This window comes from Gasterosteus aculeatus, chromosome X (assembly GCF_964276395.1).
Source record: "Gasterosteus aculeatus chromosome X, fGasAcu3.hap1.1, whole genome shotgun sequence".
In the NCBI taxonomy this organism is placed as follows: Eukaryota; Metazoa; Chordata; class Actinopteri; order Perciformes; family Gasterosteidae; genus Gasterosteus; species Gasterosteus aculeatus.
Window position 1 is genome coordinate 3,743,984 of NC_135698.1, and position 11,248 is coordinate 3,755,231.

Here is an 11,248-nt window from a genome sequence, read left to right on the forward strand (position 1 = left end):
TTTTTGTATGTATGATTTTTTTTGCTTGTTTTCCAGGAGGAACAGGCCAATGCTCATCTGTCCAAGTGCAGGAAGGTCCAGCACGAGCTGGAGGAGGCTGAGGAGCGTGCAGACATTGCAGAGTCCCAGGTCAACAAGCTGAGAGCAAAAAGCCGTGACTCAGGCAAGGTAACTGACATTCAGCTTAATGAACATTGAATACAATTAAATTCCTTTTTTAATGATTTTCACTTAACATTTAGTCATGAATTTAAAAAAGTTCATAGAATTAGGACAAAACAATGACAAAGTATGATGTAGATCTTGGTGCATATGAAGTATATTTATTCATTGTCTGTTTTTTCTACAGGGAAAAGAGGCAGCTGAGTAGTGCTTTGGCTGATGTTTTTTTCTAATCATAAAATATGATGTGAAATCCCCAATAATAAAGTAGTTTTTGATCTTGACTTGCATTGTGCACTGTGTTGTTTTTATCTAGTTGTGTCCTCCAAGTCTCTTAAATATATATTTTAACTTTAAAACCATCTTTGGATGCCAATACTTTTGAATTACACAGTTCAAATACCTAAATCATTCAAGAAGCACTGACTTTTGACCGTGATCAAAACGAATCTGGCCCCCCGTTTTGTAAAAAATAAGTTGAATGACTTTCATAGGATCTTTTAACAGAGAGCGTCCTGTGTTGTACAACTCTTTGTTTTAAAATTGATGATCTCTTTTTCTGCATCAATAGTGTCTTACATTTCAGATATTTACTGTGCTTGTTTAGTACTATAGTGCCTTATATTTTGAAATGAAGTCAAGTTATTTTATCTAAATAGCGCAGTAAGATTCTACAAATTAAAAAAAAAACAATTAAGAAACACAGGACTTTTTAAAATGACTTTACCTTCTTTAGAGTGGAGAGGCAGTCAAGAGCCTAAAATAAACTTCTGTTGAAGTAATGATAAACCCCCGGCCATATAAACTGTAACCTGAAACATCACGTGATATAATTACAACCTATCTTTTATCATGGGCCGTCTGCCTTACCACATTTGGTGTACCATTTTTAACTTTTACTGTGTCATCAAAACAAGATTCATTATAAAGGCAACTCAAGGACAGGACAAGTTGTGAGACTGAAGACCTGAGTTCCTGCCTCTGGTAATACGTTCTTCTCTTAAAATTGGGATCATTTGAATGTGTTCTCCTTTTTAACAAATACTTATGCAAATAGAAGCAATGACAAATTTTCATGCATATTTTTAAAAACCTACCCTAACAACACAACTCTTTTTATCAGGATCGGGGAATATTGTCACGAGAGAAGGTGTTAGGTAAGGATGACTATTCAATTCATGATTTTTCTCTGCAAGCATTTGAAACATATGCAAAAAGTTTCTGATCCATGTAAGATCTGTGGTTTTCCATCCAAAGATTTTGGTAAAACTCAACATGTTCAAATGTATTCTCTGTAACATTCAAATGCAAGACTTGAGTTCGCGTAGTTGAAAGTTAAAACCCATTGGTAACCATACAAGGATATGTTGATTTGTTAATGTATTTCAAGAAAAGTCATTCTATAGTCATTGCAGTTCCAATGTAATTATTTAACAGACATAAGGCTCCACCATGAGTACGGACGCAGAGATGGCCACTTATGGCAAAGCTGCCATTTACCTTCGTAAGCCAGAGAGGGAGAGGATTGAGGCTCAAAGCGCACCATTTGATGCCAAGAGTGCCGTCTATGTGCAAGATACTAAAGAGCTGTATTTGAAGGCCAAAGTCATCAAGAGAGATGGTGGCAAAGTCACTGTCAAAGTCCTGACCACTGAGGAGGTTTGTAACATGAAATCATAGTCAGTTGGGGTTTCAATAAGATCAGTTCTAATTGTGACAAATGTCTTGTTACAGGAGAGGACAGTTAAAGAAGAAGAAATCTTTCCAATGAATCCTCCCAAGTATGATAAGATTGAGGACATGGCCATGATGACCCATCTCAATGAAGCCTCTGTGCTGTATAATCTCAAAGAGCGTTATGCAGCATGGATGATCTACGTAAGATAATCTAAATAACAGCAATAAGGAAAATTGACTTTGAAAAAGGGACTTTAATTTTTAGGACAAATAATGCTAAATGTTGTATCTCTGTGATCACTTTCAGACTTACTCTGGACTGTTCTGTGCCACTGTGAACCCCTACAAGTGGCTCCCAGTGTACGATGCTGAATGTGTATCTGCCTATAGAGGCAAGAAGCGTATGGAGGCTCCACCCCACATCTTCTCTGTCTCTGACAATGCTTTTCAGTTTATGGCAACTGGTAAGTCATTATCATTACATCATAGAGTATCGGAATAGGGAAACATTTTTTGTCAAAATAAGTTTGACATTCAAGGAATTAGAAATGGCGGGTGATGCACAGCATTGGACAATAAGACAAATAAACAGTAAATATATTTATCATTATATTGTATTTCAGTGAAACCTAGTTAATTCTTTTGTTTCTTATTTAACAGATAGGGAGAACCAGTCTGTCTTGATCACGTAAGTTTGGCTAATTTAAAATTGTTAACTCCGTTGAAAATAGTCAAATATCTTGATCAAATTCTTATACGTCTATGCCTAGTGGAGAATCTGGTGCAGGGAAGACTGTGAACACCAAGCGTGTCATCCAGTACTTTGCAACTATCTCAGTTGGTGGACCGAAGAGGGACGCATCAAAGGTATGTTCCTATGATTACAATATGGGGTTCTTTTTCAATGGATCCCTTTTCCAGTAATTCCAAGTAATTTTCTAAAACCACTTCTGGACAACACTGGATTTTAGGGGTCACTGGAGGATCAGATTATTGCTGCCAATCCTCTGCTGGAGGCCTATGGTAACGCCAAAACTGTGAGGAATGACAACTCCTCTCGTTTTGTAAGTAGGAAACAATTTCTACACATGCGTCGGGCCTTGTTACTGATTGTCCGTGTATAGCGACATTAAAAATGTCTTCCTTCCAAACAGGGTAAATTCATCAGAATCCATTTTGGCACAACTGGCAAACTGTCTAGTGCTGATATTGAGACATGTAAGTAAAAATGCTTCTAGTCCATACAAACGACTGAAATGGAGAATTGGTATGAATCTGACGAACAACAATTTGTAGATCTGCTGGAAAAGTCTAGAGTGACATTCCAGCTTCCTGATGAGAGAGGCTACCACATCTTCTACCAGATGATGACTGCCCACAAACCCGAGCTGCTTGGTAAACAGACTGAGATGTTACAGTACTTCAGCTACTTACAGTTACAGTTTAATTCTAACAAAAGTATCAACCTTTTTAACCTTTTTTTTATCACCAGACTTGTGTCTCATCACAACCAACCCCTACGACTTCCCCATGTGCAGCATGGGTCAGATCACTGTGGCCAGCATTGATGACAAAGTTGAGCTGGAAGCCACTGATGTGAGTGATCTTCACTATAAAATATTTAAGTATATTTTGAACAATGCATGCTAAATAAATACTGTCTGTTTGAGTTGATTTTCTAAAAGGTTTATGTTTTGTGCATCTTTTATATTCAGAATGCTATTGATATCCTGGGCTTCTCAAATGAAGAGAAGTTGAGCATCTACAAGATGACTGGTGCAGTGCTCCACCATGGTAACATGAAGTTCAAGCAAAAGCAGCGTGAGGAGCAGGCTGAGCCTGATGGCACAGAGGGTGAGTAGCTTGGGAACAACAGTTTAAAGATGAATAGAGTTCTTAATGAGACTGGATTCTGTTCATGATGGAAATCACTGTTGTGTTTTCAGAAGCGGACAAGGTTGCCTACTTGCTGGGTCTGAACTCTGCTGATATGCTGAAAGCTCTGTGCTATCCACGGGTGAAGGTCGGAAATGAGTATGTCACCAAGGGACAGACTGTACCTCAGGTAAACATAAAATATCCCTATTCACCATTTGAAAAAACATGGATTAAACTTGTTCAAAGAGTTGTTCAGATAGATTATTATTCTTTAATTCACTAATATTCCACTACTTTATAAAACGGTAAACTTATGAAGTTATACCCGTATTTTTATTTAGGTGATGAACTCTGTTCCTGCCCTGGCCAAGTCTATTTATGAGAAGATGTTCTTGTGGATGGTCATCCGCATCAACCAAATGTTGGACACTAAACAACCAAGGCAGTTCTACATTGGAGTCCTGGATATCGCTGGCTTTGAAATCTTTGATGTAAGCTAAAAATTTAACAATTCAGTTGCTAATGCTTTTAATTCTTAAACATCTGCATACATGACAGAAAGACCTTTTGGTGATCATGTGTGTCCTTGCAGTTCAACACACTGGAGCAGCTGTGCATCAACTTCACCAATGAGAAACTGCAACAGTTCTTCAACCACACCATGTTTGTCCTGGAGCAAGAGGAGTACAAGAAGGAGGGTATTATCTGGGAGTTCATTGACTTTGGCATGGACTTGGCTGCCTGCATTGAGCTGATTGAAAAGGTAATCAGTTCATTTAGTTGTCATCAGTATGTCATTTTATTTAAGTTGACTTAATGTGTATCCTTATCACAGACTTCTTCCCACTTTCTTCAAGCCCATGGGTATCTTCTCCATCCTTGAAGAGGAGTGCATGTTCCCCAAGGCAACAGATACATCCTTCAAGAACAAGCTGTATGACCAGCATCTTGGCAAAAACAAAGCATTTGAGAAGCCAAAGCCTGCCAAGGGCAAGGCTGAGGCCCACTTCTCCCTGGTGCACTATGCTGGTACCGTGGACTACAATATCAATGGCTGGCTGGACAAGAACAAGGATCCACTGAATGAGTCTGTCATCCAGCTGTACCAGAAATCCTCTGTGAAACTGCTGCCTGTCCTGTATCCCCCAGTAGTAGAAGGTATGATAGTAACCTGAGTAAACTAAAACACATTGTAAAGTTAGGAATACTGTAGATTTTCAACTGCTGCATGTTTTCATGTTAATGTATATGTTGGTCTAAAAAAAACCTTCTCTACTTAAATTGATCAACAGAGGTTGGTGGCAGCAAGAAGGGAGGCAAGAAGAAGGGTGGTTCTATGCAGACTGTGTCTTCACAGTTTAGGGTAAGATTTAAAATTGTAAACCTAGCTTATGTATCTTAGTTTATGACCAAACTAACAGTTTCCACCATTTTGGATCCACAGGAGAACTTGGGCAAGCTGATGACGAACTTGAGGAGCACCCATCCTCACTTTGTGCGCTGCTTGATTCCCAATGAGTCTAAGACTCCAGGTACACAGACAACTTAATCAAACAATCTTTTAAGAGTGGCTTTGTTTTCGTTTGTTGTCACGGTCTATATCATTCTATAGAAAAACTATTGAATAAAGTACTTAAAAAAACTTTTTCCCAGGTCTCATGGAGAACTTCCTGGTCATCCACCAGCTCAGGTGTAACGGTGTGCTGGAGGGAATCAGAATCTGCAGGAAAGGTTTCCCAAGCAGAATTCTCTATGCTGACTTCAAGCAGAGGTATCAATGGATATTTTCATACATCATTTTATTGTTGATTATCAAAATCTGAGTCAAAGTTTACAAATTAACAATTAACTCTCTCTCTAAAAGGTACAAGGTGCTGAATGCCAGTGTCATCCCTGAGGGCCAGTTCATTGACAACAAGAAGGCTTCAGAGAAGTTGCTTGGGTCAATTGATGTTCCTCATGATGAGTATAAATTTGGACACACAAAGGTAAGCGCTTTGCTTTCCTTATTTAACCAAATACTAATTACCAAGTAGGTTCAGTTGTTTATTGTCTGCCACTTTTTTTGGCCCTTCCAAGGTTATTCTTGCATTTTGCTAAATATTTTATGCTCATTTATAAGTGGATGGTAAGTTATATGTCATGGCTCAAGTGGTTATACCTTAATACTTGTTCACTTGTCGATAGGGTCCCCAATTGATCCCCAAAAGAACTGCTTCACTTTGGACTGTCCAATTTTAACATTACAGAGTATATAATTCACTGGCCTGGATATTAGAGGCATCCCATTATCCGGGGAAATATAAGGTGTGCAAGGCAGTAAACCAATGTCATTTTTGAAAATGATATTAAGCGTGGACAAAGGCTGAGTGTGTCATCAAATATCAAATAGAAGCCATTTTGTCTAGTTTTTAAGCTGTTAGAGACCAGAACAAATTAATTTTCAGGGGCCATTCAGACACAGCAGCTCTGAGGAGTTGATGCAATTCAGCGCACTGAGGAGCTTGAGGAATCCAAGTGAGTAACATTCATCAAACATTATTTTTAACTTGACCCCGCCCTTATCCAACACCTATTTTTTTCAATAATGACACACTCTTACCTTTAAAATTATTTAGCGTCTCAAGTACTCACAGTTCTGGTTACTAAAGATCCAAGTAACTCTGTTCTATATTTTCCAAAACAGGAAAAAGCTGGCTCAGCGCCTTCAGGAGGCTGAGGAACAGATTGAGGCCGTGAACTCCAAGTGCGCCTCTCTTGAGAAAACCAAACAGAGGCTCCAGAGTGAGGTGGAGGACCTCATGATTGATGTGGAGAGGGCCAACGGTCTCGCTGCCAACCTTGACAAGAAGCAGAGGAACTTTGACAAGGTAGCATACTTTACTTTGTAAATATATATATGTCTTTATAGTACTACAGAAATTGCTGAACTGTTGTTTTATTATTTATTGTGTTATTCAGGTGTTGGCAGACTGGAAACAAAAGTACGAGGAGGGTCAGGCCGAGCTAGAGGGAGCATTGAAAGAGGCTCGTTCTCTCAGCACTGAGCTGTTCAAGATGAAGAACTCTTATGAGGAAGCTCTGGATCAGCTGGAGACAATGAAGCGGGAAAACAAGAACCTACAACGTGAGTTCTACATCATGTAAACGTTGAATTGTATTCAACCCAAGTATAACTGTTAGAAAACAGTATGTGTATTATGTTTACACTCAACAAATGTATCTATCTGCAGAGGAGATCTCAGATCTCACTGAACAGATTGGTGAGACTGGCAAGAGCATCCATGAGCTGGAGAAGTCCAAGAAGCAGGTGGAAACAGAGAAGACTGAGATCCAGACAGCTCTTGAAGAAGCTGAGGTAACATTAGGAATAAAAAAAAGATTATCTAAATAATTGTCTAAATAATGTGACAAACATATTAATAAGCAGAGATTAATATTTCCTTCATTGATGTTTTCAGGGAACTCTGGAACACGAGGAGTCCAAGATCCTCCGTGTCCAGCTGGAGCTGAACCAGATTAAGGGTGAAGTGGACAGGAAGCTGGCAGAGAAAGATGAGGAGATGGAGCAGATCAAGAGGAACAGCCAGAGAATCACTGACTCCATGCAGAGCACTTTGGACGCTGAGGTCAGGAGCAGGAACGATGCTATGAGGATCAAGAAGAAGATGGAGGGAGACCTCAACGAAATGGAGATTCAGCTGAGCCACGCGAATCGCCAGGCTGCTGAGTCCCAGAAGCAGCTGAGGAACGTGCAGACACAGCTAAAGGTATCGTAAGACACAGAGTTGCTCCACAAACCACGGTCAGTAAAGGGATATGATGTCATTCATAGGAATATTCTCACAATATGTTTACACCAGGATGCACAACTGCACCTTGACGATGCTGTTAGAGCCCAGGAAGACTTCAAGGAACAAGCTGCCATGGTGGATCGCAGGAACGGTCTCATGATGGCTGAAATTGAGGAACTTAGAGCTGCTCTGGAACAGACAGAGAGAAGCCGCAAAACAGCGGAGCAGGAGTTGGTGGACGCCAGTGAGCGTGTTGGACTTCTGCACTCTCAGGTGAAAAAACACCCGTAACTTCTTGAATAATCCAATTGTATAAAGACATTTAGGATAATGTAACAACAATAAAATTGTTGTATCTTCTAGAACACAAGCCTTATGAACACCAAGAAGAAGCTTGAGAGTGACCTGGTCCAGGTCCAGGGTGAAGTGGATGACACTGTTCAGGAAGCAAGGAATGCAGAAGAGAAGGCCAAGAAGGCCATCACTGATGTAGGGTGTAATTCCATTGTTGTTCCTTTTACTCAAATGTACTTTAGTTAGTTAGTTTTTGTCAAACAACATGTTATGATGTCTTCCCCAGGCTGCTATGATGGCTGAAGAGCTGAAGAAGGAGCAAGACACGAGTTCTCACCTTGAGAGGATGAAGAAGAATCTGGAGGTCGCTGTTAAGGACCTGCAGCACCGCCTGGATGAGGCTGAGAACCTGGCCATGAAGGGTGGCAAGAAGCAGCTCCAGAAACTGGAGTCCAGGGTAAGAAAGTCCTCTCACAATTTGTACAGCTAAATCAAGACTTTGAAACAATACAGAGAATCAATCGTTTACTCGTTTTTTGAAGGTGCGTGAGCTTGAGACAGAGGTTGAGACTGAGCAGAGACGTGGAGTGGACGCCGTCAAAGGTGTTCGCAAATATGAGAGGAGAGTGAAGGAGCTCACCTATCAGGTACAGTCACTGAAAATAAAGAGACACCAAATTCTCCATTACTGTTACCATTTCAAATATTTATATTTGCATCTCAACACCTTCTATTACAGACTGAAGAGGACAAGAAAAATGTCTCAAGGCTGCAAGATCTGGTTGACAAGTTGCAACTGAAGGTGAAGGCTTACAAGAGGCAGGCTGAGGAGGCGGTAAGGACTGAATTTTTGCTTTTTTTTAGCCATATCATTATACATACAAAAGAGTATTACATGTTTTGAATTTTGGCAATGTAAACAGTTATGTAATATATTTATATAATTAAGAAAAATACTTCCGCCATACATTTACATTTAAGAAGTGTTCCAAACTCTATTTGTGTTATTTCAGGAGGAACAGGCCAATACTCATCTGTCCAAGTGCAGAAAGGTCCAGCATGAGCTGGAAGAGGCTGAGGAGCGTGCAGACATTGCTGAGTCTCAAGTCAACAAGATGAGAGCAAAAAGTCGTGACACTGGCAAGGTGACTATACAATTCAATCAAAATCAATTCCAGTTCATGTGACAGAAAGATTCTGTAAATTATGATTGATTTAAATCTTATTAAATTTTGTGTTTTTAGGCCAAAGAAGTAGCCGAGTAAGGGACACTTCCGGATCAGTGGTTTCTTATCATATAATATGATGTGAAATATGCTGTAAAGTAATACAATAAAAGTTTTCCCTCTCAATTTTGCCATATGCCTCTTTCCTCCATTGCCTTGTAGTTCGTGAGAAATAAGTGACTGAGAACTTTGATATCCACGTTCTATTTTTAATAAGTAGAGATATACTAAGGCAAGACCGGGCTTCATGGGACAGCAACGAATGTTGAAGCGTACATGGAAATGGCATTGTTGACCCTTTATAATGTCAATGTTCAAATCAAGTTGAGACAGTACCTCTGCATACCCTGTTGCCCTTTTGAATTGTAAAACATGAGAAAGCATTGGCTCAATCTGTGTTTTCTATGAATGTCTGTATTCCTAGTAGTAGGGTCTTTGTGGCAGAGAGTTAGAGAAGGCGCAGGGGTTAGAGAAGGTGTGCTGGGAAGCACAAGGTTGGTGGTTCGATTCCAGGCTGCCCCATGTTCCATGTCGAAGTGTCCCTGAGCAAGACTCCTAACCCCTAATTGCTCCCTGGGCAAAAATGTGAAAAACGGGTTTAAAGTGTAATGTAAGTCGCTTTGGATAAAAGCGTCTGCTAAATGACCCGTAATGTAGTAAACAGCTATGCTTTTGTGTTGGTTTTAGACGGTAGAAGAACATAGCTACCCTTCTGAATGGACTAAATAATATTACTGTGCTGTGATGAAACGCACAAACTTTTGGTGTTAATATTGAAATATCTTTCCAAATGTAGAATTATCAGTTCTTCATTAGTTGAAAATGGCTCATCACGCCCTCTAAACTACCACTGACTACCATTGACCACTGAGCGATTCCTGCTTTACACATCCATACAATAAAATCCCCCTTCTTTCGGGGGCTCAATGCAGCCATAGCCCGGTTGGTCTAAAGGAGTGACACCTGTCTAAAACCCATAACCATCACAAACCTACCTGATGAACCATGGCAGAAAGTTGCGACAGCCTGTCCAACTACCCAGAAATAGCACTGCTTTCAAGCAGGTCCATGACACGTGTGATCAAACACATAATATCATATAGCTTGGAACTACTACACAAAACATGACACTGTGGATTCAAGATGCCAACACTTGGTGTAGGAGTGCTGCAGTTCTGGAAGAAGTGAAATCATGGACCTACACCATCAGAACGGAAGATGGCAAAATCTTGAGGCAAGATCAAAGGAGTTTGCAGCAATCAATCACCTGTGACAGACAGATGCGGACCAGATGAGAAGAATAACATACCTATGTTGAGAAGATCCAGACGTAACCGCAAACCACCGCACAGACAGAGTCTTGGAAGACAATGAATTTACAAGTTTCTTTTTTGAAAAAGATAAATAATCTGAATTTGAATATGGACATAATGTTTCTAATGTCATTTGAAAGTAAAATATTGTGGTTAAGCTGGAGGTGCAAAAAATGATCTTTCAGGTTGTTAAGTACACATTAAAGGTGCGGGAAGAATAGCTTGTTTATGAATATAATGGCATACATCTTAAGAAAGAGGGATGTAATGATAAGTGAAATATGACCCCCAACCACCAGGTAGAGGCCCCTGCAGTTGTTTACATAAATAGAGCATCTAGGATCAGGCCAAAGACATGCTCTGGGGATCAGGTTGATTGGGGACTTTAAATTGCCCGTAGATGTGTGAATGTGAGTGTGAATGGTTGTATGTCTCTGTGTTGGCCCTGCCATTGGCTGGCGACAAATCCAGGATGTACCCTGTCTATCGCCCGAAGTTGGCTGGGATAGACTCCAGCCCCCCCGCGACCCTGTGTGCTGGATAAGCGGTTTGACAATGGATGGATGGATGGATAATATATAAATATATTATATATAATACCAGCGGCTTGACCAACTTTGCAATAAATCGTTTTCTGATCTAACTTACACCGGATTTAAAAAAATTAATAAAATCCAAACAGCACACAGTTCATCTCATTGGCATAAGTTGTGTTGGTGCATCTCTAGTCTCTCGTTGTTCCTCCTGCATCGGGCAATTTTATAAATGTACAATTTTCAGTGTTCAGTGTTATTCATTGTTGTAAATTATATTACCATGACTCTATCTCAATACACGGAAGATATGTAGCTCCAACCGCGGCATTTTTCAGTCTGGTGCAAAAGAAAACCCACTCCCTGCTGAA

At 40.1% G+C, this 11,248-nt stretch overlaps 2 protein-coding genes across 2 annotated transcripts in view; both read left to right on the forward strand.

The window, feature by feature from the left end:
* The window catches only part of LOC100174900 (myosin heavy chain, fast skeletal muscle), a 63,930-nt gene that overhangs the window by 16,599 nt on the left and 36,083 nt on the right, over window positions 1–11,248 (forward strand). The window contains exon 42 of the mRNA XM_078082591.1: window positions 37–168. Within this exon, the coding sequence (XP_077938717.1) occupies window positions 37–168 (132 nt within the window). The remainder of the gene's footprint in view (window positions 1–36; window positions 169–11,248) is intronic.
* On the forward strand, window positions 1,121–9,157 carry LOC120809174 (myosin heavy chain, fast skeletal muscle-like). Its single transcript, XM_078082916.1, has 32 exons — window positions 1,121–1,146; window positions 1,286–1,319; window positions 1,600–1,821; window positions 1,897–2,040; window positions 2,147–2,303; window positions 2,500–2,527; window positions 2,610–2,706; window positions 2,811–2,903; window positions 2,994–3,057; window positions 3,136–3,234; window positions 3,332–3,435; window positions 3,555–3,693; window positions 3,786–3,904; window positions 4,059–4,208; window positions 4,310–4,480; window positions 4,575–4,875; window positions 5,010–5,080; window positions 5,162–5,249; window positions 5,371–5,488; window positions 5,582–5,750; window positions 6,191–6,234; window positions 6,404–6,587; window positions 6,679–6,844; window positions 6,951–7,075; window positions 7,179–7,487; window positions 7,581–7,784; window positions 7,875–8,000; window positions 8,092–8,262; window positions 8,348–8,452; window positions 8,545–8,640; window positions 8,819–8,950; window positions 9,050–9,157. Exons 3-32 carry the CDS (start codon window positions 1,615–1,617, stop codon window positions 9,068–9,070), a joined length of 4,002 nt encoding a protein of 1,333 aa, XP_077939042.1. The 5' UTR covers window positions 1,121–1,146; window positions 1,286–1,319; window positions 1,600–1,614; the 3' UTR covers window positions 9,071–9,157.